The following is a 27,567-nucleotide window of genomic DNA, read 5'->3' as shown; positions in this document are numbered from 1 at the left end:
AACCTTTAATTTAAGAATACACTAATCAACCACTGTTTTCCTACATTTCTAAGGAAACTAAATTAAAATACAAAATTAAAAGCTGACTTTGATGACCTCATTCATACAGGATGAATCAAGAGAAAAAAAAATCTCCCCCTAATGCTACAAAGATTAGGAAATGAAAAGCCTCAGTGTTCATAAGATTTTACAAGCATTTCAAAAATAAATTTTATTATGGCATAATAATCTAAATATATTCAGAAAAAATCTAGGTAATTAGAAAATACAATACATATCAAACTTAAGATAGTAACTATTGGCATAAACCTAGATGAATCATCTTTTCCTTAGATCTAACATACAATATATAGCACAGAAAATAAACATCAAAAGACATCACTGATTTTTATGAAACAAGTTAATAAGTGAGTTAGAATTCCTAGCATGTACTTACTTGCCCACCCCTGGTTTTTTTCCCCAATGAATATCCTTAACTCTTCAATACCACTGTTTCTGTCTCAGACTTGGATCCGTACTCCCCCTTCCCCTTCTTAAGGGAATGATAGAGCCAATTTCAGATTTTAAGTTTTACACTGAGAATGATTCAATTGTCTTAATACTTTTTAAACTGAGGTACAATTTACATACAGTGAAATGCATACATCCTATGTGTTCATTTCAATGAGTTCTGGTAACTGTTAACCTAGGCAACCAACCCCTAGAACAAGATATAAAACATAGCCATCAATCCAGAAGTTCCTTGTGGCTCCTTTCCAGTCAATAGCTCCTCTACTGGAGGCAACCATTTCCTGACTTCTCACTACAGCTTAGATTTTTCTGTTCTTGGACTTCATATAAAATGTATTTTTAAAGTACTTTTAAATCTAGCTTCTCTCAATACAATTTCTAAGATTCATTACGTTGCATCAGTTTATTCCTTTTAATTGTTCAGCAGTATCCTGTCGTACATATACAGCATAACGTTTTTTAATCCATTTACCTACCTGTTGACAGATAAATATTTGAGTTGTTTCTAAATTTTGACTATTATGAATAAAGCTGTTATGAACATTCTTATGCCAGCTTTTTTGTGGATATATGGTTTCATTTCTTTTGGGTAAATAGGAGTGAAACTGGTGAGTTATAGGGCAGACAGGTATTGCTGAACAGTTCTCCAATGTGACCATTTTGCATTCACACCAGGAAAATATAGAGCTCTGGCTGTTCCACATCCTCACCAACATTTGGTATTGCCAGTGTTTTGAATTGTAACTATTCCAGTGATGTGACATAGTATGTCATTTCAGTTTTAATTTGAATTTCCCTCATGACTAATGTGTTTAGCTTCCCATCTGAACATTCATGTTCTTTAGTAAAGTATGTTTTCAAGACTTTTGCTCATTTTTATTGGTTTGACTATTTATGGTTGGTATTAATAAAGCTTTTAACTAATCAAATTCTCTAACTCAAAATCATAAACCAGGGATAGGCTGGTCCTCAGAAGTCTCTAATTCCAATCACCTCTTTCATTGAAGAATGACAGACAAAAGATGGCTGATTGTTGTACACTCCCACAGTTAAATGAAGAAAAACAAGTTAAAAATTGGGCCTCCTAATTCCTAGGAAAGTATTGTTTCTACTTGACCAAGCTTTTTCACTCTGGCAATCTTCTCAAAGCTTGGTTGGGCTAAGGGTCTCAAGAGGTTATCAGCAACAGGGGATAGAAATACAGTAGTAGGTGCTCTAAGCTACCTGGCCGCTACTTGCACCTGGCCACCCCATACTTCCCATTTCAAGGCATACTGCTCTGCATTCCCAATGTATATGCTAAATGTTATCTAAGAATTTCATTTGAATAAAAGGTCCTTTTGCAAAATAATAAAAAATAAATAAAGTGACTTGCTCTAATATAATATTAGAGATAGCATTTTCGGTCAAATCCTCTACAATTTCATATTTATATCTTGAATGAATACAAACATTTTCATATAATAACACTTTGATCTATATAGCAAATAGGCTAACCTTAAGTGCAATTCTAATCAAGCAGTAATGGCTAAAAGGACCCCAGATTCTGAAGGATTCGGGAGCTGTGTCTAGAAAGAGCAGGAAAGTGAACAGGTTGTAACTGTTGTGCCACTGACCTGGGAGCAAGTGCAGAGACTGGCAGCACATTCACCACCTACTCATCAGCCCCACCTTTTAAATAATAATTTGGTCTACTACCTTTCTCTGTCCAACACAAGAGATGAATACCATCAATATGCTTCTCTGTGAAAACCTAAGCAATGGACGACAGACACTGCTCTACTCCAATTGTATCTTGTTTGTTTCTAATTCTCTTACACATTTTGACCAAACTCCATGGATTCTCGAACTGCTTTTCTGCCTCATATAAAGAGGAGGAAACCCTTAATGGAGACTCTAACCTGAGTTCAGTGAAAAGGTCTTCTTATACTTATTTCGGCTTTTTCTTCTAGTTTGTTTCTGACCATACTCTTTAATTTTCCATTAATAAGTACCCTCCCTCATAATTTTCCTTAACTATTTTTTCTTGTTAACTAAGTTCTACCTTCACATCCACTCCCTCTTTCTGATGCACCCTTTTTGAGTGTACAATTCAGTGGTTTTTAATAGATTCACAAGGCTGTGTAACCATTACCATTAATCAGAACATTTTCACACCCTAAACAGAGACTCTATACCTATTAGCAGTAACTCCTCCATTTTCTCTCCCCCAGCTCCTACAAACACTAATTTTTCTGTTTCTATTGATATGCCAGTCCTGGATTTTTTATATAAGTGGAATCATACAATTTATGTCATCTTTTAAACTAGCTCTTTAGCATATGTTTTCATGGTTCATCCATGTTGTGGTATATATCAGAACTCCATTCCTCTTTTTTTTTTTTTCCATTCCTCTTTATAATCCCTTCTATGAATATACCACATTTTGTTTATACACTCATCAGTCGATGGACAGTTAGGTTGTTTCCATCTGTTGGCTGTTATAAATAATGCTAAGAAATAATATGCACAAAATTTCATGTGGACATATGCTTTCAATTCTCTGGAGTAAATAACTAAAAATGGACATGCTGGGTCATAAGGGAATTGTATGTTTAACTTTTTGAGGCAACTATACTGTTTCCCAAGACAGCTATACTGTTTTACCTTCCCCCAGGCAGTGTGAGAATGAAGCACCTGATATTTTGATTTATGAAATACATTTCCCCACACCTTTAATTCATATTTTAATTACTTCTTTAGATTTCTATAGGATCTTTATTAAAATTTTTGAAAAATTTCCTCACCTCACCATATTATTATTTCAATTTCTAACATTCAAATAGCCACAAATGAAATAACTCAGTAACTTTCTTTCACTGAACTTCATCTGCAAAAGTGTTAACACTTGTTAACACAGCACTGTATATATGCAGAACAGAAAACATGGCTGGGTTGAAAGAGAGATTTCTAAAATTTCTAGTATAATGTAAATGACATTTATCATTTATTTTGTACTTTCCATCCTAGTAAAGAACTATCAAGAGCTAACTGTAAAACAGAGGAAGGAATTTTCAAAATTGCTAATTATTAACTTATAGCCTATGACATATTTACAAATTACTAACTAGAAATTTTTAAGTGATATTTCTGGCTAGCACACTTAGTTATGATCAAATTTACTGGCATTTTTAAAATCTCATTTACTTTCCCTATTACAATTAAATTTTGACCAAAAAATAAAAATAAAAAAGTATTTTTACCCCCTACTTAATTTTTGCTGAAGGCAACTGACAGCAAATATAGTATAGCAGACATGAAATGACCAATGTTTTTTCTTACGACTAGGCTCACAGAGTAGCTTAAGTCAGTTTTTCTGTTTTAAGATGATTTTTAGGAGGCTTTCAATATGTTAATCTTAGTAATGGTGGCTGGATAAAAATGAAAGTTATTATCTCTAACTCCTTTCTAGAAAGTTCTAGTTGGCTAGTTCTCTATTTTTAGTAATTATATTTTTCAGATTCAGTTTTTGGGGGGGGAAATCACCTGCTTTTGTTTTTAATTGAAGTATTTTTAAAATTTACAATATATTTTCCATATAATTTTGAAAGAGTGATGTGAGTTTCAAATTCTTATTGTGAAACTTTGTATATAACAATTTTTATAAACCTATAATTGTCAGGTATCTGTACTTATATTTTTAAGAAATTACAACTGTTTCATCCTAATTTATCTAAAGATTATAAACATTCAAAAACAAAGGTATGAAATTCTAGAAAATACAAAGTAATCTATAGTAACAGCAATCAGATCAGTGGTTGCTTGAAAAAGAAGGTAGTCCTCCAGGAGGAACAGGTTACATTAGGGGTGACAGAAATGTTTGTCTTCTTGATTGTAATATTATTTCACAGATGTATACATAAATGCAAACTGACCAAAGTGTACACTTTAAATGTGCACTTTATTGTATTTCAATTGTCAATAAAGTTATAAACAAAACCCAAGTGTTTCCTTGAGTTAGTTTCAGTGTTTCCCAACCTATTACAATTCAAGTACCTCAAAACATTAAGAATCCCTTAGCCAAGAAAAAAAAATTTGAAAAAATAAAATTGGTAAAACTGATTTAACACTTGTACAGGTTGCTACTACTATGCTTTTCAATATGCTAATAAGCATTATGATTATGCTAGGGCAGTATATAGTACACAGTTTTTCCCAAACTTGTTTGACCTTAGGAACAATTATTTGACCTTAGGAACAGTTATTTCACTGAACAACTTGCAAATCACTTTGGGAAGAACATTTAATGGGGGGCTAATATGTAATAGGGAAACATTAAAAACAAAACAAAAATATTCTTGAACTATGTTAAACACAGTGATTACAAACTTAACTGCCCTAAGAAGCTAAGATGTAACAAACAAATGAAAAAAGAACTCAAAGAGGACTAAATGTATAACAGGTGTCTACTATTTGTCCTGAAATTAAATCTAGGTGCATTCCTTTCAAAAAACCAAACAGACAAAGCAAACCATATCAGGAGCTTCCAATTTGCTACCTTTGTTTAACAGATTATGTCAAATTCCTTTTAATGACAGTTTCTAAACCATTTGGAAGAGATTAATAGAAATGCAACCTACAAGAGAGAAACTTATGATCTGAGCACTACAGTTTATTTAGGATCCAGTATGGCTCAAAAATTGTAACTTGCTAAAAAAAAACTATCTGGGCAAAAGTTAGGAGACGATAAAAGTCTTAGGAAAGATAGCAACTCTTTTCAAGTTTCATTTCTATCAGTAAAATTAGTCCCCATAATTCAAAATTTGAACTATAAAGACTTGTTAGAAAAGGTACTTCTGACAATAACATCATATATTTGAGTTTTTATGTTAAGATCTACAATAGTTATAAGCCTCAAGCAAAATATATCTCCTTGTATCTCAAGTATGAATTCTATTAATATTTATTGAGTACTTACAAAGTGCAAAAATAACTATACAACATCAACACTACTTAATCCTTACAAAAGCCTTATAAAATAAGTACTATTATTTTCCTCTTTAACAAGAAAAATGAGGCACAGAAAGATGAAATCGCTTATTTAACAACAAGAACTAAAACATGGAGTCTACCCAGGGAACCACAACATTCTTTTTGCCTCAACAGGTAAAAAGGAATTTAAATGGTAATATTTATTTGAACTATAAACTACCTTTAACATTCTACTAAAACTTATCTTCTCAGTATCATGTTGGAAAAACTAAAGAGTGAATCCTAGTAAATAACTTTTATTTTTATTTTTGTATTGTATCAACAATAATTTTAGTTGTATTAATTCAAAAAAATAGGTAAATTTCACAGGTAATCTTGAGAAATGCTGAATAATCTACATTAAAACACTGTTTACCATCTTTGGTGGTTCACAACATACATTAGTATGTCATAAGCCTTGAGAAGACCTGAAATATGGGAACCAGTTTAACTTTCTGAACTTTGCTTAATGAATCTATAATTAACAAAACTTTTATAACCAAATTATTTCACAAGCTTCTTTAGACAATTTTAAATATTTCTTCTTATAACCATAAGAAGGATAATTTATAACTGGCTTTCTGAAAACTAAATATATCACTTAATATTCCCAAAAGACTTTTTCTTACCTGTTTATTTTCTCCAAATTCTTCTACATAGGTCCAGGCTGAAGAGATTGTGTTCCCTGTCTGTAATCAGTGAAGACAGAAAAGAATTGAGTCTTTAGATTGGTGTTATCCCTAATCTTGGAAGTGCATGGAATCCTTGATAACTTTAGTTAAAAACCTTCTGATCAGTAAATAGGAAAATAGAGAAAAGAAACAAGTGACAAATAATTATCATTTCTGAATCTCTGCAAAGATGAACAAAGAGAACAGTATTTGATATCTGAATGAAAAGTATGAGTTAATACATTATCAAAAGTATTTCTATACCAATTAAGTCCTTATTAGTTGGTTTTTTCAAGAATTGCTACTCTACTAATAAAGGACTTTAAAAACAAATAAGATTGCCCAATTTCTGATAAGCAGATAGCCCAAAGAATCTAAACAAATTTGAAAACTACCACCATCCTTTCCTTCTGTTTTAAAAAGAGATAGATGGCCAAAATAATACTAAGCTTAAAAAAATTTTTGCTTATTAATAGCTCAACAATCTACTTGAAGCCCAATATAACCATATACAGTACAACTCTGGATTATCCATACATTTTAGTGGCTATCTCTTTATATCCCTTAAAGCTTTCTGGTAGGGACATACATCCAACCCTCTCCTAAGATACTGTGCAAAAAAGTATGAACAAATGAAAATGTTTGATGATCCACAAAGAACTATAGATTTTTAAACAGCCATCTTAAAGATAACTCAGAAAAAAAAATAGTCACAATATTTTCTTGATTTCTACATAATGAAATTAGGTAACTTCAATCAATCTTCCTGGTGAGAATTAGAAAATGGAAGCAATTATTACAAGCAACAGTATCTATCAGAGAGCACCAAGAAGGATCAAGGAAGACAATGAAGAATTATGGGATCATGATCTTGGATAAGAAGGAAACCCAAAATGGTTTGCACATCTTTTGGAGGTGTGTTTCCCCTAGAAGGACTAGCTGATCCTGTAGAGGTATCTGACAGCCAACAGAAGATAACAAGAGATAGACGAATTTCTAAGGATAAAAGTACAAAATCAGAGCTGAAAAACTAGTGATAAGGCATGTCTCGAACCTGAATAAAACTGAACTAGAAGTAGACCAACTTTAAAAGAGATTAACTTCAACTCTTCCCAGTGCCTTCCTGGATTAATAAGGCACTCTGGGATTGACAGTCCCTTGGCCATTTTTCTGAAGCAAAATAAATCTTCCCTTATAAACATTAAAGCAGCATGCTAGCTTTCAAACTCTTTATTTTTCATAGACATATGTGACATTCAATCAAAAATAACCAGTCATACAAAGATAAAACAATCTAACCTAAAACCAACAGAAACAATAGTCAACAGTAACTGATCTACAGGGAATTTAGGTAAAAGTTTTCAGAACTAGATATTAAAATAACTATGCCTAATATGCTCAAGGAAATAAAAGACTAAATATTTGGAAGAAAAAATATAAATCAAAAAAGAGTCAAAAGAAATTCTAGAACTGAGAAATAAATACAAATAAATGGTTTTATCAGCATGATAGACACATGCTTTAAAAAAAGGGGGGGGGGGTAGTGTAAGAAGAACTAATGAACCAAACAAAAGATTTGAAGAAAATACACAGACTACACATAAAAAGAATGGAAAATGCAGAAAGAACATAATAAATATATGGGATACCTGTAGAGGTCTAACACAGGTGTAACTGGAGTACCAAATGAAAAAAATGAGACAAAAGCAATATTTTAAAACAGAATAACTGAATTTTCTGCAACAACTGAGTAACATTGATTCACAGATTTTAGAAGCAGTGAAAGTCTCAATTAAGATAACCAAGAAAACCATATGTAAGTTCATCTTAATGACACTCCCCCAAATCACAGAGAAATATTAAAACTCCCTGCAGGGGTGAGGAGAGTTTATGTTCAAAGGAGCAATAAATAAACGACAGTTGACTTCTCAACAGAAACCATGGGAAACCAGAAGACAGTGAGTGGAATTATAACTTCAAATGGCTAAAGGAAAATAACTGGTGACCTAAATATATAATATATATATATATATATATAATATATTTATTATATATTATTTATTGTATATTATATAAATATATATTTTTTTATCTATATTTCTTTCAAAGACATATTCAGGTAAAACAAAACTAAATGAAATCTGTCATAAGCATGGATCCACACTAAAGAAAATACAAATTAATGTTCTTTGGGCAGAATATATAGAAATAATCATAGTGGAAACTTGGTGATGTAATAGGAAATGAAGAGCAAAGGAAATGATAAATATATAAATGGTAAATGAATACAAATGTATATTAACAAAAAACTATTATAACTAGGTATGTCGGGATTAAAATATATAAATTTAAAACACACGGAAATATCAGGACACTTGGGTGGCACAGTTAAGTGTCTGACTCTACATCTCAGCTCAGGTCTCAATCCTAGGGTCATGAGTTTGAGCCTCGCACTGGGCTCCATGCTAAGTGTGAAGCTTACTTATTCAAAAAAAAAAAAAAAAAAGGTAAAACATATAGAAATACCAAGGCACTATTGAAATTGGAAGAAGAAATAAGTTAGAGTGTACAAAGGCTCTTGCACTGTCTAGAAAATGATAAAAGCATTAATTAATATTAGTCTTCAATAAATTAAGAATGCAAGTTGGAGTCTACAGGGTAATCCCTAAAAGAACAGTAAAGACTCGGGACGCCTGGGTGGCTCAGCAGTTGAGCATCTGCCTTTGGCTCAGGGCGTGATCCCAGAGTCCCAGGAGTCCCAGGATCAAGGCCCACATTGTGCTCTTTGCCTGGAGCTTGCTTCTCCTCCCTCTTCCTATGTCTCTGCCTCTCTCTCTGTCTCTTTCATGAATAAATAAATAAAATCTTTAAAGAAAAAAAATAATAGTAAAGACTCTACAGCTCTAATATAGCTAAAGGAAGAGAAAAAAGGCCAAGTAATCACCTATCTAAAGAAAGTAAGAAAGGAGAACAGGACAACAGAACAAGGAAAAAAAGCAAATGGCAAGATGAGAGATTCTAAGCAAAGCAATAAGTACAGTAAATGCTAGCTGACCAAACACTCAAAGAATAGACTTTCAACAAAAACAGCAGCAACAAAAACAACAACAGAATCTAACTATATACTGGTGTTATCTTAAGGATAAGATACAGGAAAAGCAGAAGGTGCAAAATGGAAATATACATCATATGCAAACTTTAACCAAAAGACAGCTTATAAGCTTACGTTAATATCAGAGAACGTAAAGTTTGTTTTAAGTCAGGAATTCATGATAGAGATGGAATGACAGCAAAATGACAAAAGGTACATTTCACCAAAAAAAATAACAATTCTAGATTTCCATGCACCTAATATATAAAATCTCAAAATATATAAAGCAAAAACTGACAGAACCAAAGGAGGAATAAAAATAGATCTATAATCACAGTGGGTGGTTTTTATCACCCTTTCTCAATATCAGAACGAGCAGACAAAAAAATCATGATAAAATTTAAATATGATCAACAAACCTGACCTAACCGAACTGTATGCCCCAAAAAGATACGTTGTGAAGTACCAAATGCTCTTACCTCTGAATGTGAACTTATGTGAAATAATGTCACTGCAAATATAATTAGTTAAGATTAGGTCATTGATCTGATTGGTATCCTTACAGAGAAAAACAGAAAGGAGACTGCCTTGTGAAGACAGACATGCCGGGAGAAGACAACATTACAACAGAGGCAGTGACTAGAGAAATGCATCCATAAGCCAACACTATAAGCCAACAACTTGAGGCCTGCTGACAACAGAAGCTAAAAGAGGCAAAGAAATTCTCTATTAGCCTAACAGAAAACATAGCCCTGCCAACACCTCAATTTCTGGCTTTTAGCCTTCAGAACTATGGGCGAGTAAATTTCTATTGCTTAAGCCACTCAGATTGTGGTATATTGCCACAGCGATGCTCGCAAATACACTGCAATCAATTAACAACTGCAAACATATTCTTTCTAATAAGCAAGCATGGCATATATATACTAATTGGTTGTTACAAAACAAAGGGACTGAAATGATACTTTCTGATCATAGTAAAAAATATATGTAAATAACTACAAAAACTTCTGTTATGTTTAGAATTTCCTATGTTCAAGAAGAAATTAAAACAAAATATTTTGAAATAAATTATAAAAATAAAATACAGCAAAATATAAATGTTGCAGCTATAACCATACTTTAGCAGGGAATATTGTAGTAAAAGAAAGGCTGAAAACTTTAAACTAAATGGCTTCCTAGATATTTCATATATTCAAAAACTATATCATACCAATTATATACAAACTCTTCCATACAACAAAGAAAAAAAAAAACTTCCTTCTTTTAGGAGGAAAGGTATGGGCCAATCTCACTAATGAACACAGGTATAAAAATCCTAAAGAAAATTACAAAAACCAAATGAACACAGGTATAAAAATCCTAAAGAAAATTACAAAAACCAAATTTATCAATACAGTAAAAGGAGAACGCATGATGACCAAATTGCATCTATTACAGAAATACAAGGTTGATGTCACATTGAAACATCAATGCAATTCACATTAAAAGAAGAGACAAAAAAAATAATAATTATCTAAGTATAAACAAAAAAGCACTTAATAAAATTCATCACCCAACTCATTCTTGATAAAAACTCTTAGCAAACTAGGAATAGAAGGAAATGCCCTTAATGTGACAAAGAGCTTCTATAATAAAAGCTGCAACAAACATCCTACCTTAATGGCGAAATAGTGAAAGTTTAAAAGGAAGCCTTCTATCATCATTTGTATTCAATGCTGGACAAGGGGTTCTAGCCAGTGCAATAAGGCAAGAGAAAAAACTATAAGGATAGAAAGGAAGGAAAAAGCTCATTATTTGCAACTGAAATGACTGTGTAGGTAGAAAATTAAAAATAATGTAGGATCAAACCAAAAATAATGTAAATCAAGTAGTTTTATTCAATACATAAGAGCTGAATTTATAAAAACAGGAACAATCAGAAGTCAAATTAAAAGGCACTTTTTACAATGCTGTTGAAAAACCTTAAATACCTATAAATAAATCTAATAAAAGATGTAGGAGAAATTTACACAGGAAACTACTGAATGTTTGGAGAAATTAAAGAAGCCTAAATAAATGGAGAGATCTATAATGTTCATGGATCAGAAGTTACAATACTATAAAATATGTCATTTCTTTGTAAATTGATCTATAGATACAAGTCAACTTTAATCAAAGTCCAGGTAGACTTCTTTTTTGGTATAAACTTGGTATAAATTTACAATCTAATTATAAAATTCATATGGAAATATAAGGGTGAGAAGAGCTAAGATAATTAAGAAAAAACAGGTAAAGATGTTCTCTATCAAATCTTAAGATTTTCCAAAGTTACAATGTAGTAACTTAAAGATGGTATACTAAATTAAATTATATCAATGGAATAAAGAATCCAGAAGAAGCATATATATGTATATAGGTGTGCCTGTGTGTACATAACACAACATACATACTTGATTTCCACTAACGGTGGCACTTCAGAGCCATGGGAATAGGATAGTCTTTTCAATAAACAGTGCTATGTAGATGATTATACATACTGAGAATAAAACCAAACTTGAACATGTAGTTTTACACCCTCACTAAATTTAAAAGAGTAAAAAAAATACCAAAATATAAGAGAATATCACACAACTTTGATAAGCAAATCTAAGCAAAGATTAAACACAAACAGGATTAACTTTAAAAGATTGATAAAATGAACCAAACTAAAATTAAGAACTTTTGTATTTTTCAAAGTGTACCATAAATAGGGTATAAAGGTAATAAGCCACACAGAAGAAGATATTTGTAGAAAACATATCCAACAAGGGGACTGTATCTTAAGTAATAAAGAAAAAAACAAACAACCCACTACATCATTTGTTTTCAATGAGACTTAACAGACATTTCATCAAGAGGATATCTTAATGCCCTATAATTCTCTTAAAAGATGTTCAATATCATTAGTAAACAGTGATATAAAAGTTAAAATCTCATTGAGACATCAATATATACTAACAGAATATTCAAAATGCTCAAAGGTTAGTAATACTCAAGTGTTGGCAGGAATTTGGAACAACCAAAATCTATATGCTGCTCATGAAGCGTAAATTGATACAATCACTTTGAAAAACTGGCATTATTTACCCAAGTTTTAAAAATATGACCCACTTTTACTCCCATGTATTCAACAGGAATGCATGCAAGAATCTTCACAGCATCATTATTATTCAAATAGCACAAACTGAAAGTACCTCAAATATTTATCAACAATAGAAACAGCAAATAAATTCTAACATTCTAATAGAACATTGCTATCAGCGAGAGTGAATGAACAGTACTGCCACATGTAACATGGACCAATCTTTATTCATAACATAATGTTAAAAGAAGCCAGACAAAAGTATATAAAATGCTGAATAAATTTCAAAAACACAGAAGTCAGAAAGATGGTTTCCTGTGGGAAGAGAGAAGGTAATATGTGCATTGGGGTACAAACGAAGGAGCTTTTTGGGATATTGATATTTTATGTCTTCCCCTAGTAGTTAAAAGGATGTGGTTCCTTTGTAGTAATTCCACAAAGCTTACAGTCATTTGTGGACTTTTCTGACTGCATGTAAAGTAATAAATCACAAAGTCAAAAAAGGGGGGAATCACAACAGCTATCACAGTGATATACATAAATGAGAAACTGATCATTTATAATTATGGTCAAAAAATAAAACACTGTAACACAGTTATGGTCAAAATAAAAATGATTCAGAGTAACTTAAAAACTATTAATAGTGATTTTCAGTAAAGATGCTAATCGAAATTACTATTAAATATGGAACCAGATGTCCCTCCATAAGGCCTTCACATACTACCACCTGGAGTTTCACAATTAATGCATTAATCTTAAGAGAGAAAAAAATGCTGGGATTTAAATTATCAGTCTAGGACAATTACATTTCTGTTAATGTGCAGAAGACATGATGATAATCCTCAAAGGAAAAGTAAAAACTATCAGCAGAATCTCAAGTAAATGTTAAACAGAAGGTTACTAGTCCTTTAATCTCATTTGTTAGCATCATTCCCTTTAAAAAGTATTGACTGTTAATGAATATATTCTAAGAAATTATTTCAAAAGAAATGTGTTTCCTATTTTTTTTATTTTCAGGTGTACAACATTAGTGATTATTCAGTAAGGAATTATTGAGACACAAGGAAAAAACTAGGGAAAAGAAAAGGCATGTCAAAAAGTCAAGAATAAGAATAGGATACATCAAATTTCAGAGATCAGAGACAGGATCTTATTTTCTATAAAAATGCAATCATTAGATACGCTATTTTTAGTGTTGTTATGTAGGAATAAAAGCCAAAAAAGATAAATTAGGTAAAATTCCTACTAATTAGGGTATTTATTTTCATTATATGCACTAAGACCTAACATTGTGGATATGAATTGTTCTATAAACAAGTGATGAAAAGTTTTATTTTTTGAGGCTTTTTTTTAAAGATTGATTGATTGATTTGAGAGAGGGAGAGAGCACACGCGCAAGGGAGAAAAAGAACAAGAGAGAGATCTGGGGGAAGCAGGCTCCCCGCAGAGCAGAGAGCCAGATGCAGGGTTCAAATTCAGGACCCTGAGATCAGCACCTGAGCCACAGGCAGACACTTAACCAACTGAGCCCACCCAGGTGCCCCTGATGAAAAGTTTTAGAAGTCACTTAAAACTAATTATACAGGAAAACTGTGTATCTCTTAAGATTTCACTGATTTTCAGTTTGAAGAAGAATTGAAGAAGAATTCCATATAAATTTTTAAATAACTGGTACAAAAAAATGAAGAACTGTTTTTCAGACTCTCAGATACGGCATACTACTCTTCCTTCTTTTCAAAACAGAAAATAACTGCATGCACAGGATTCCAGTATAATCCAAATAAAATTTCTACATTAGCAAGCTCAACTTTTAGGGCTATTCTTGCTTTTAGAAAACTAAACTAAAAGAACTCCATCTTCTTAGTTTATACCTGTTTAGAAGAATGAACATGAAATGCAAGCTAGTATAAGTAGTTTAGAAATAACATACAACAAGCTATTGCTGTTTTCCATTTGTGAAGTCTAAGAAATGTTACAGATGGTACTAAATATAACTACAGCTTATGTAATGAGCTTAAGAATCTTCATAATGGTCAATAAAATTATAAAATTGCATGTAATATGATCCATTATATTCTACAGTACAACCAAAATCCCCTATTCTTCGACTATCCAAATTTCATTTATACGTATAAATAATACACACATCTTTAATATAAAATAATCCATGACTCATGTCAAGTCATTTCAAGGATTTCACTAAAACCATACTGATCATTTCTATTTAAATGAAATATAAGTATATATCATTCTGTTAACCACCATTCATAATGTAATTGTTCTGTGTCTGTACCTACCACCTCAGATATTTCCTTTCCAATCCTTTGTCACTTTCTGCTCAAAGTACAGCCTTTATCTTTCATAAGAATCTTTATCTTTTAATCTTACAGCACATAGATAATTTTCAATTATTTGAAAAGCACTACATGCTAAGTATTAAAGGAGGAGACAGTACGGACCTATATAAATGCAGGAAATAATAACAATTAAAAAAACTTATGTACAAAAGTCCCTTGCCTTTACAATCCTGAGGGATCAAAAATTTTATAATAGTAAATAAACAGCAATTTAAAAATTACTAAATTGTTAATATTATACAGAACAAGTTATCCTCAGCAGTTACTTTGTCTAAGAAAAGCTTCATAACAAGGTAAGTCAATGAAATCAGGGAGAATATTCCAAGTAGAGTGAACAACACTAGGAAAGGCCTGGAAGTACCAATGAGCAATCTGAATCCAGATAACCAAAACAAGAGGTATTTGTCTATGGTTAGGTAAGATGGGGAAAACCAGGAGAGCATTCTGAACAAGAGAATGTGGAGTTCAGAGGACCTAATCATACCACAATAGCAAGCCATTGTTGGTTCCTGAACAAGGAAATAACAATGAAAAATCATAGATAAAATTGGAGTGAAAAATTGTATGGTTGAATTATGTATTTGAGATGTTCTGAGTATAATCAGAGAGCAAAATGAAAGTACCAAACAAGGGACCATGAAATAGATATAAACAAACTCCACCTATGTGAAATTCTGTCTAGCATCTGATAGAGGTAAAAAAAAAAGAACAAAAAACAAAAAACAAAACACATCATCTACTGGTTGTCAATGCTTACCCTAAACTTAAAGATCCCAGTTACTTTGTAAACGAAGTATACTCACAAGATCTTTGTAATTTAGAATGATTCATTTAGGTTTGAAACAGATGTCCTAGGTCCACACTACACCGAATTGGTCTGATATACAGGCTTGTAGGACTGGTCAAGATAAAACTGTCTGAAAAGGAAGTAAAGCATGGAACAAAGACCCACTTCCTTCTATTTTAATTTTTAGGAGAATAATTGGCCAAAAATATTCTACAAGTTCATAGTCTGTTGTTTAACATCAGACTAAGGTCAGTTTTTCACTTGAATCACATGACATAAGAACGGCAGCTAAGAGCACACAGAGTCTTAGCTAACTGGGGAATCCTGAACAAATGATTTAATCTACTAAAGCCTCAGTTTCTTCATTTGTTACCCAAAAAAGTATATAGACATTAAAGTAATATTTACCTCAAGCAAGTGCTATATAAAGGCATTTAGCATAAATGCTAAATTTATAAAATTACTTATAAATTTATAAATTTTTAAGTGTTCAAAGAATCTGAACTATTATTATTACTAGTAACATTTGTTATTATAAATTATTAGAAACAGTTGTCTTGGATTTGTTTTCTGAAAAAAATGTTACTTTTCAATACTTACATGGCACATTTTAATATACAAAAGGCACTACTGTGGGCTTTTTAACATTTTAACTCATTTAATACATATAATTACCCTACGAGATAAATACTGTTAACATTCCCATTTTACAGATGAGGACACCAAAGAACAAAGAGGTTAAAATAACTTTTCCAAATAAGTAAAGAAGCTGGGACACAAACTCAGGAAATTTGGCTCCAAATGCCATGCTTTTAGTCCATGAAGACTATATGCGGTACTAAATTTAAGTACTGAATTCCATTTTGCTGAAATTCTTTCTGAACACAATGTACTATTTCCTGACCCTCTCATATCTCTGATTAGGTCAGGTCATCCAGTTATGTATTCTGGTACACCCTATACCTCTTCACAATGTTTATCAGAACTGTGACTGAGTATCTTCCTCATAGAATGTAAACTCTATGAAGGGAGCAACTGGGTCTGATTCACTACAGATCATCAGGACTTTACAGAGTGTTCAGCAAGTATTTATTGAATGAACCACATATTAACAAGGATTAACAATCAGTCAGGTGCCAGTTAATAAGCCAAAAAGGAGAACAGAAAGCCTAAAGAAGTGACTTATAAACAGAAAGGTTATCCATAGGCAAATAAGAATGCCAAAACCAAACTTTCTTACATTGAAGTTTCGAAAAGCACATTTTTCAGAGGGCTTCAAAACAGTTAAGGTTAATATACTCTTAAGCGGTGTTAAGGAAGATAATTCTAATTGTCTAGTAAAGAATCTTTCCTTTCCCTACATATTTGTTTGACAATATAAATAGATTTAAAACAAAGGTTAAAAATTTTTTTTTAATTAAAAATAAAAAAATTTAAAAAATAAAAAAATAAAAAATCAAAGGTTAACTTTCTTTTCTTTTTTAACTAAGTGAAATAGAGCTTTTAGTACTTTAAAAACTTACATGGTTCTGGGTTGTATTAAATCATTATCTACTTCCTTGAAACTTTCCTCTATTAGACTTAATTCTAACCCCTAGATTTCACATGTTAAAGTTTTTTTCCCAGGTGTCAGCTCCTCAAACATCTGAAGACAGTAATCATATTTCCCCTGTTAATATCAGGATTTATAGAGACGCCTGGGTGGCTCAGTAATTGAGCATCTGCCCTCAGCTCAGGGTATGATCCTGGGGTCCCAGTATCAAGTCCTGAATCAGCCTCCCTGCATGGAGACTGCTTCTCCCTCTGCCTATGTCTCTGCCTCTCTCTGTGTCTTTCATGAATAAATAAAATCTTTTTTAAAAAATAGGATTTATAAACTAAAAAGTCCCAAATTCTTCAGTTGTTCACTGTCCTACTTTGCATTAGAGTTTCCAAGTTCTCTCTAGTTGTCAAGTTTTAATTAAACTTGGTGCCCAAAAAGAAACAAAACATTTCATACCTAGTCTGAACAGAATAAAAATATTTGGTCTGGAAACAACACAACTTTCCTATATTATACCCTGAATTATAAGAATTTGAGAATCCCTAGAGTACAACTACTCATTCTAATTTTGATAAAATAATTAAGTTCTTACTCTTGGCTGGCTAGCAAACTTTCATTCTTTGCCAAATTCTTTACTTCATTATAAAAGTATGTTATTAAAACAGAAGAATATATAAAATATATACAACTATGTTATTTACAAAATAAAAACATGTACTCACTCAGGTTTAGAAACAGAAAATTATCAGTAACTTAGAAGTCTCTCCTGCATCATTTCTAATTTCTCCTTCTAACCCTTAACCATGATCCTACTTTTTAAGTGTTAAGCATTCCCTTGCTTTTCTCTATGGTTTTGCCACATATTCCTATATCCCTAAACAATAAATTCTTTAGTTTTGTTTGGCCTTATTTCCTTTTTTTTTTTTTTTTAAGATTTTATTTATTCCTTCATGAGACACACAGAGACAGGGTAGAGACAAAGGCAGAGGGAGCAGCAGGCTCCTCACAGGGAGCCTGTGTAGGACTTGATCCTGGGACTCCAGGATCATGCCCTGAGCCAAATGCAGAAGCTCAACTGTTAGGCCTTATTTCCTACACATAATTTCCCATTACTTCAATTCTTTCAATTTAAAATTTGAATCCTGGGGTGCCCAAGTGGCTCAGTCAGTTGGTTAAGCATCTGACTCTTGATTTAGGCTCAGGTGAGGATCTTAGGATCCTGGAATCCAGCCCTGTGTTGGGCTCTCTGATCAGTAGGGAGTCAGCTTGAGATTCTCTCCTCTCTCTCTCTGCCCTTCCCCACAGGCCCCTCACATATGCACATATGCATACTCTCTCTAAAATAAATAAATCTTTAAAATTTGAATCCTTTTGTATTTTACACATTTTTAATAATCCACTTCGTATCTTTCTTACAATGAAGTAAGGATTAAAGTGAATAACCCGTCCACTACCAGCAAAAAAAAAAGAGAGAATAGAGGAAAGATATATATTCTACTCAAGTTAATACACTCCACGAACATAAGATAATGCCATCCTCCCCAATAGAGAACTGAGCTGAAGAGAAGTTTCCCACTTTTCCTAAGTTGGATTTTATAATAGGGCTTTAGAATATATGTAAATTCCCTGAATTGATGAACCATACGTTTAAACAGCATTCCGGGATAAACAAATATAATTAAATAAATTAGCCAATTGTACTTGGTTTATTTAGTTTTGGTTTATTCATACTTCATATCTAAATATAAATATTTGGGAGGTGGCTACAGAATTGATCTTGTCATATACAGAATACTAGACTGAAGGAACTCAAAATAAAAATTACCTGAAAATGCATTTAAAATCTTAAGGCAATGGACTAATTCCCTTAGTCACCAACTCAAATGAGAGAGTGCCTGATACCAGCAATCTACTTTTTGAAGCCTTAGAGGATTAATGAAAAAGCTTGTCCATCTCCCTCCCCAAGTCATGTTCACTAATGTAGCAACTCCTTGTGTGCACATGAACTACAATAAATACAAATAAATAAGTAAAAATAAAGTTTAAAGGTTTTTAAAAATCAAGAGAAGTGAGATTTTTTAAAAACACTGGTGTATACACACACACACACACACACACACATATATACACACACACACACTTTTATTTATATGATAAAAGTAGATGACTGCAAAAAGACCAGGAAAATCACAGATAACCTAGATGCACTGCAATATAAGTTAAAAATCTTAAGTCTACTACTAAATAAATTAGGAAAAAAAATTTAAGAAATGGAAAAGAAAAAACAATTATGACTATTTCATCATATTTGTAAATGCCCCTCACGAGCTAGGAGAGTGCTTTCATAGGGCAAGTATTCCTATTTTTGCTTAGTATCTCCTTTTTGCCTCTAGTTCGTAAGAGAAAAGGATAAACTTTCCATTGTTCTGATACCATCACTATTTCTGTACTTGATAAAGCTAAATTTCATACCAAGGAATCCCTAAGGGATTCTTGAACACTCAAGAAAACTTAATTTTGAGACCTCAAGGAAACACAGACACATAATATACACAGGTAAGAATCATTTAAATTAGTAAGTATGTCCCTGCTTGAATTATTTTTTTACTTTTGGCAAAAACTGTTAACTTTATAGTACAGAATACAACTTTAAAACTGTTTTCCAAAGATTCATAATGGCTTACTTGGAATCTTATAAAACTCTGTGCTTCAAATAATCTATAGTTTTCACAAATTCGTAACTATAGATTTGATCACTCTTAAACCAAAATTAACACAGCAATAGAAGAAAAAGAAAAGCCACACATATGGCACATAAGCCACAAACTTATTTGTTTACCCCATAACCTGGCCAGTAAACAAGCAGACTGGAACATGTATTGCTGAAACAAAGGTAACAAGAAAAAATATTAAGTTAATAGGCTTGCATTGCAGTCTTACAAAAATTACATAACAAAACAAGATTACAAAAAAAAGTTTAAAAAGCATTTCTTGTAATATCCTTAGAAAATATAATGAAAGAAAAATCAAAGGGAATAAAGGGGAAAGGAGAAAAAATGAGTGGGAAATATCAGGGAAGGAGACAGAACATGAAGACTCCTAACTCTGGAAACGAACTAGGGGTGGTAGAAGGGGAGGGGAGTCGGGGTGACTGGGTGACAGACACTGAGGAGGGCACTTGATGGGATGAGCACTGGGTGTTACTCTATATGTTGGCAAATTGAACACCAATAAAAAATAAATTTATAAAAAAAAAGGAAAATCAAAAAGTGCAAAAGGTGGAGGTCAACACAGATATATACTGTATAAGGAAGCTAGAATTGTACATCCTAGTTTACATTATTTTTACTTATTCAAGTTTACTCAAATGCAAATCCCTTAAGTTAATCTGCATAGAAAAATCAAGCTATGCTGTTTAAACACAAAAGAGACTTCAGTGTACGCTCTCCAAATTATCAGGCAATACAATCACAACAGATTTTTCCTAATGATTGCATTCCTATATACTTTTTAACCTAAAGTTGTAGATACAATTATAGTATAATTCATTATCAGTGTGGTATACAGATGCTATTTACTGAATCAAAACACAGGAGAGTATATAGACAAATCACTTTCTTAAAATTTGAACTATATTATGTATTTTTAAAAACCTACATATAGGTCATTTTTATAGTTCAAATGTCACTATGAGATATACAATGGCTCACATGTAACTAGCATATCTTCAGGCAAATACCACAAATTTAAAGAGTAAGGGAATCTGAGTTCTTATTAACTTCTAATTAGATGGTAGAACTAAAGTGTTTTGTTGTTGTTGTTGTTGTTGTTGTTGTTTTATTTTATTTTGAATCCCCAGAGGTAAAAACACCATTCTTGGACATAGTGCACTACTATGTCTTGCAAAGAGGATGTATTACTCTAGAACAGAGGATAAATTGGCTCTAGAGTAGATGATACATCTGAAATTAACTCACAGAAGTAGACGCTATATGTAATCTAACCAAAAGGCCTGGAAGCAACTGACACTGAATAATTTTTAAGTAGTTAAAAGCACAGATAATTACTTAAATAAAATCATAGTAAAACTGTTTTTCCAAAACATTTTCTGTCAACATTCACTAGTCCACTTACTAAATTATATTGCTCTATCATAAGCAATTGTTGTCTACTAAATTTTAAATAGGAAACAGAAATAACGGCACAACAGGCAGAAGACTAATGCAGCTTTTCACATAGATTTTACTGATTCTAACCCTCTCTTCCAAAAATAAGCCACAAAGGAGAGAAAAATCAATGTAACACTGAAATTCCTTTCAACGCCATGCTAAAAAATATATTTAGGTGACATCATGTGGCAAAATTAGAAACTGCTGCTGACATCTAAGAATAGAGTATACGTGCAAAATTTATTGTGGCGTTTGATATGAGAGGGGAATATTTACAAACCATTACTTCTTAAATATTAAATGACAAAATCAGATGTTAAATTTCAAAATAAAGCAGTTGCACCTGTTAAAATGTGTATTAGAACAATTATTTTAGGAATGTATTAACCAAAGATATGAAAGAAAAAGGGATCAAACAGGATTAAATAAATATATAAAGCAAATGAAATCACAGATCACATTAGCAGTTAATAACTATGGAACAAATACTGACACATGATGTTTTAATACACATCATTATTTTCCTAGATTTTCTGTTACAAAAGAAAACAAATTTCCAAACTTTTAAGTAATTATGTTGTTTTATACAATCTTGGTTTTGATTAGATTTAACTGAAAAATTCAGGAAAGGAAATAACCAAAAAGCAATTATTTGTCATCATGCAAATAAAACAGGTGACTCTTTCCTTTTTTTTTTTTTTTTAAACCAGTTGTTCTGCTGTGAAGTAGACAGATAAAAGCTTTCAATTAAATACAGGAAGGGATACTAAACTGAAAGTTAATTATTGCAAAAGCAACTCTTGGTTTCAAACTATTTGAATTCAAATATATATATTTTGGTATAGTTTTTTTTAAATTCAAGTATTATTTTTGGCCCTTCAAAGATTTTCACTGTATTTTAAACAAAATCATAAATTGGGGGGGATAAAGGAATCATTAAAGCTCACTAAGTAAAACCCTGATACTTTAGAGGTGAAGGCACTGAGGTCCCCAAAGAGTGAATGATTCATTTGCCATCCAAGATCATGGTTTGTTGGTGGTTGAGGTTACACATTCTTCTATTTTTACTCAATACTCTATGTTAAATAAGCTGCTTCTCTCACATTACTAACTCCATGATAATTATGGTTCATTAATACAGAAGTGTTAATAAGATAAGAATTATGAGTAATACCAGATGATGATATTTCAGGAAAAAATATAAGTTTCAAGAGGAACAGAAATATGTTTTCATGAGCACTAGGCCCCCTAGAGGGTCAAAGATACATAGTTGAGTTAATGGAATTTTCATTTCACCATTTGGTCATATGAAAGCAAATTAATGAACAAATGTTGGTGCTATTCCTACTTCTTATTTAAGTGAATTTTATAGCAAATTATTTTATTCTTTACATCAATTTGAAATAGTATCATCAAAGTTAGGTCCGTAATTAAAACTGGAAAAGACAACTTTCTAAAAGTATTACTTTTTAAATTATTTATAATAAATTTTGTTACGATACAACCATTTTATGTATTTAGCTTAAGTGTCTCCCAAAATATTATCTAAATTTAAAAAAAGAGTTTCTGTTTCAAAGCAATTTATTAGATATTTTTAAAATCACAATTTTATTTTTGCATTTCTGCCCATCAATCTGGAAATGATAACTCATAAGAAAAAAAGCACCAATTATTTTTCAGATTAAAACTTCTCAGAAGTTTTACTTTCATCCTATTGTATCTTCTATTTTATTTTATAACTGTCAACCAAATTACAAGTAATAGCAAAAAATCAAAACCTAATTTTAATGATAGTAAAGGGATAGCAAACATAATGGCTATCATGCTTAGAATATATTTCTAAATATTTTTCCACTCTATAACTACAAAAAAATAAAAATTCTAATGATGTATGTCATTACAAAGTAAAATATGAGAAGCAATATGCAAGTCAGCCACAAAGTGAATACTGGAAACAGAATGTAAAGGAGATATTAAAAAAAGACCATAAAATGACACGTAAAATAGTCCACACAAATTAAGATCGATTCATCCAGAAAAAAAAATCACTTGCTCAGAAGAAAAGCAACTAAAGCCACATAGTTGTACTAAAAAACAAACAAACAAACAAAAACAACTTGCAAAGTTTTAAAAAGCAAGACTGGTGAAATTTCAATTAACCGAAGGCCACATCCTCTCAACTTCTAATCTTTAAAATCAACTGAAATCACCAAAGCAAACACTATACACAACTGTTTGCCACTTAACCCACCACCATGCTATTTTTCTAGCAAGAATTTGCACATTGTACTCCTCTGCCCATGAACTCTCCTCAAGATTTACAACTCAAATCAGGTGGGAGGTATGCCCTTCCTTTGTACTCTCAAAACAACCTCTGCAGAGTTTGTGTCTCTGCTTTTTTCAGTAAATCATGAGGCCTTAAGACCAAAAACAGTATTTTATTTGTGTTTATCTCCTGATACTTAGAAAAGTATGCTTAGTACGTGAGAGGCATTCAAGTTCTTTAATTAAACTTCATCCATCATAGACAAAACAAAGGCATACAAGTCAGATGAAATTCAATCAATGGCACTAGCTGCTTTGTGACAGAGGTTCTCTAGTCCTGTTTGAAAGTTTTGTGTGGTCATACAAGTAAAAAACTGCCACTTACATTGGTATTAAACACGGAAATAAGAAAAGAAATGCCCTGCCTTCAATTAGTTGTTAATGAGTTATTTAACAAGGTGAATTGCCAGTAACACATTTGAGGCTACCTTCCTCCTTCCAGTAAGTATTCTCCAGGACTTTCTTTCTTCAAAGCTATAATTCTCCAGGACGTTCCTTTATTTCCTTTATTTTGCTTATCCCACTTAGGTGGTTGAAGAATCCTCCAGGGGAAAGCAGTGGCAAAATTGGAAGGCCCATATTCAAAACAGAGGCAAAGTTTTAGGAATATCAAGATTATTCACACGATAGTCTGATCCATTATTAAACAGATATAAAATTATGAGATAGAAAATGCTTATTTAAAAAGATACTGAATGACCCACAATGTCTCCATACATCAAATACTTAGTACAGAAACTCTTAGCCTATAAGTATATATTCTATGTATTAAACCCACTGAGTATCCCACTTATCATAGGTTCCTAAATATAAACGGGTAACAATTTCTTATCCCATTGGTTGGGTGATCAATTTCCAGTGAGGTTAGGGAAATCATTATCTGACATTATGAAGATGAAGATAGTCTCTTTCACATCAAAAACAAAACAAAACAAAAAACAAACAAAAAAAAACACAAAGCATTCAATTTTGGCATTAATCCCAAGCTTTTAGTTTCATCTATTGAGGTATTTTGCTTAAAACAGAGTTCACTTTAAATGGGACCAAAAAACCCAAAATTTTTTAAAAATTGATTTTAAAGTACTACTCACCAAGAACTTTTGGGGTTCTGCTAAGAAGTAAACTATCTGATCTCTAATACTCGTTTAGGTAACTATTATGCCTTTAAGAAAACTATTTTCCTCATAACACCAATGATAATCATTTAAAGTCTCATTTTTCCTCTTTTACTTTTCAAACCTGAAAATGGGCATGGTAACACCAAAACAATGTGGATATTAAAAGTACATTCTTAAAAGATTCTGAAATAAAAAGATAAATGACCATTCACATATAATAATCAAACATCATCAAGGCTGGATAATAATGCTCAAAACAGCATCAAACTGAAAGGGTTAACAGAAGGGTATCAAAACAAACTAAAAAAAAAAAAATTACTACACCAAAGAAGACATCTTAAAATGGTAGTTAAATTCACTGCCTAGAGAGATAGAATTCTTTAAGAAAACAGAGCCAAAAGATGATTTAATATTTAATGAACTCTATTTGAGAGATTCCAGGAACCAATAACCATCTCTCAAGATCTCAGGAAAACCCAATGCTTGAAACACGTAAATATTTAGCAGAATATGAAGAACACACCACCACTACCAACTGATCTCAGCCCTTAACCACCCAATAAAACTTTGCAACTTTTAGATAAAAGAATTTGCACCTAAAAAGACATCAACTCTTTAAAGCCCAGAGACTCCAATATTAACAAAAGTAAAAAGCAAGTCAGAATACTGCCACAACAATATTCAAGCTATATGTATCTTAATCTCCCATATAGCAACATGTAACCTCTTGGCTCTCTATAGCTCCCCGCCCTATTTTAGTAACCTCCAAAGGTGAGGCATTTGTTTTCTGACCAAAGATTCCTTGACTCCTAATTTATGATTCCTATACTTCCCTAAATTCTATCCCTCCTTCTCCTCAGCTGCCTCTACTCAACCTTCTCTCACATTTCTAGTCAACTCCAATAAGGATTTTTATGTTACACCCTGAAGACAAGGCCTTAGGCCTTGTATACAGCATCCAAACAAGCCCTAGTGTTTAACATTTTTGGCTTGTATCTTAGGTCTTTTCTCTTAGGTAATTAGAAACTGAGAAAATGCATGAAACACAAATCGACCATTTTTTAAAAGTAGCTTTTACATAAAATTGATAAAATCTGAAATAGATGACTAAACTGTGCCCTCTAAGTATTTCATTTATTGAAGCTAATTTCATCCCTAAATAACAAAATTAAGTTGTGAATACTATACTTGAACAGGGATTTTCTTTGGAAACTATAAGGTCATTAGAAGTTAACTATGGGAGCAGCCTAGGTGGCTCAGTGGTTTAGTGCTGCCTTTGGCCCAGGGTGTGGTCCTGGAGACTTGGGATCAAGTCCCACGTCGGGCTCCTGCCATGGAATGGAGCCTGCTTCTCCCTCTGTGTCTGTGCCCGCCCCGCCACCACCCTCCCTGTCTCTCATGAATAAATAAATTAAATCTTTAAAAAAAAAAAAAAAAAAAGAAGAAGAAGTTAACTATGGTCCTAGGACTCAAATAAAAACCATCTTAATAATGGAATTAAAAGCTGATGAAAAACTTCTGGTTCCATATAACATCTGATCTTCTTTATAGGACAACCAAATGGGCAAATCATGTCTAAACAGAAAATCTGACATAAACTAAGGCTATACTTTAAGAATATTGGAAATTTAAGCGAAGTTAAATTTGTAAGGGAAATGAGTGGGGATAGAAATATGTTTCAGTATTACCATGTTAGATCAGATACAAGTATCAGAAAACCTTGCTCAGCAACTAATTACCTATACTCCACTCCAAAAAATAATTTGATCCATTTTTCTCTAAGGACCCTAATTTGAATTACTTGCTGTTCAAGTCATTTTATCTTTAACCTAAATTGTCTTTATTAAAATAAAAAATGGAAGGCTTCTATTTTGTGCATTAACGAAAATTATACCTAAGAATTTATTAACTTAAATTTCAAGACTGTAAAATTCTCAACTATCTCCAACTGAGTTATTACTGAGGACACTACCAAAAAGTTTCTTTGAAAGAAACCTACCCTTCTGCCCTAAAATTCTGAATATCCAAGTCTCCTAAAAATATGCATACCCTGGGAGTGGCTATGATAGATAAGCACTGTATAAAATACATCCGTACAATGTATAAAATTCTCTCCCCTTGACAGTGGTTTTCCTTTTAGACTGCCTTACCTTTAATAAATCTGTGACTACCCATTTTAAATAAGCTTCAGCTGTATGGTTCTGCAACCATAAAATAAATCAATTTTAAACTAAGAGTTTGACAATTATAATCAAGAAACAATTATAATCAATCGTAGGGGACTCTTCCTTCTTCCTTCTTATCGTTATTTTTAAGGAAACCACTATCCTTCTAATGTCATTTGGGGCACAAAATAATCACCAACTGAAATCTATAGCTAAGTTAAACAAAAAAAAATGAGAAAAAGTAGGGGCAGGGAACTAACATAACAATAAAAAACAGAATACCAGAGTGATACTGCATCTCTTCCTTCACAATGCCAAATATTTTGTTACCATATGACCCAAAGCCTTTTTAACTATCCCTCAAAGGCTTTAGAGAAACCTTTCTTCAAAGCATGAAATTAAAGAGGGAAATGGTCATAAACATCTCTTAGTGATGCTTTTTGTCTTTAGACGAGTAATAATGATGAATTTCCAGATTGGTGAGCATAAGGCTGTGTCTACACAGGACCCACCTGAAATGCCTCAGATTTTACCAACTCCCTACTGATGCCCCTCAAAATGACTACTGTGTAGACTTCACCAAAGATGTGGGGACACTCTTAGAAACTGGCTTAAAATAACATCATATGGAAATGATCAAATGAGAATTAGTCATTATAAAAACAACAAATTAATGAAATAAGATTATGAACTCTATAAAATAAATCAAAACCAAATT

The 27,567-nt window shown here is 32.1% G+C and overlaps 1 protein-coding gene across 7 annotated transcripts in view; it reads right to left on the bottom strand.

Moving 5' to 3' along the window:
* The window catches only part of RBM46 (RNA binding motif protein 46), a 49,779-nt gene that overhangs the window by 2,775 nt on the left and 19,437 nt on the right, over positions 1 to 27,567 (bottom strand). For 3 of the 7 annotated variants that reach the window (XM_077846466.1, XM_077846465.1, XM_077846467.1), the window contains exon 5: positions 6,150 to 6,209. The exons of 3 other annotated variants lie outside the window; for them this stretch is intronic. In XM_077846466.1, the coding sequence (XP_077702592.1) occupies positions 6,154 to 6,209 (56 nt within the window). In that variant the 3' untranslated portion in view covers positions 6,150 to 6,153. Of the gene's footprint in view, positions 1 to 6,149; positions 6,210 to 10,965; positions 11,045 to 27,567 lie in introns of those variants that run through there. One more of the 7 variants, XM_077846468.1, reaches the window with a different exon arrangement.

The sequence above is a fragment of the Canis aureus genome, chromosome 13 (genome assembly GCF_053574225.1).
Source record: "Canis aureus isolate CA01 chromosome 13, VMU_Caureus_v.1.0, whole genome shotgun sequence".
Classification (NCBI taxonomy): Eukaryota; Metazoa; Chordata; class Mammalia; order Carnivora; family Canidae; genus Canis; species Canis aureus.
Note: the sequence above shows the minus strand (reverse complement) of the source record. Positions and strands in the feature narration are given on the sequence as shown.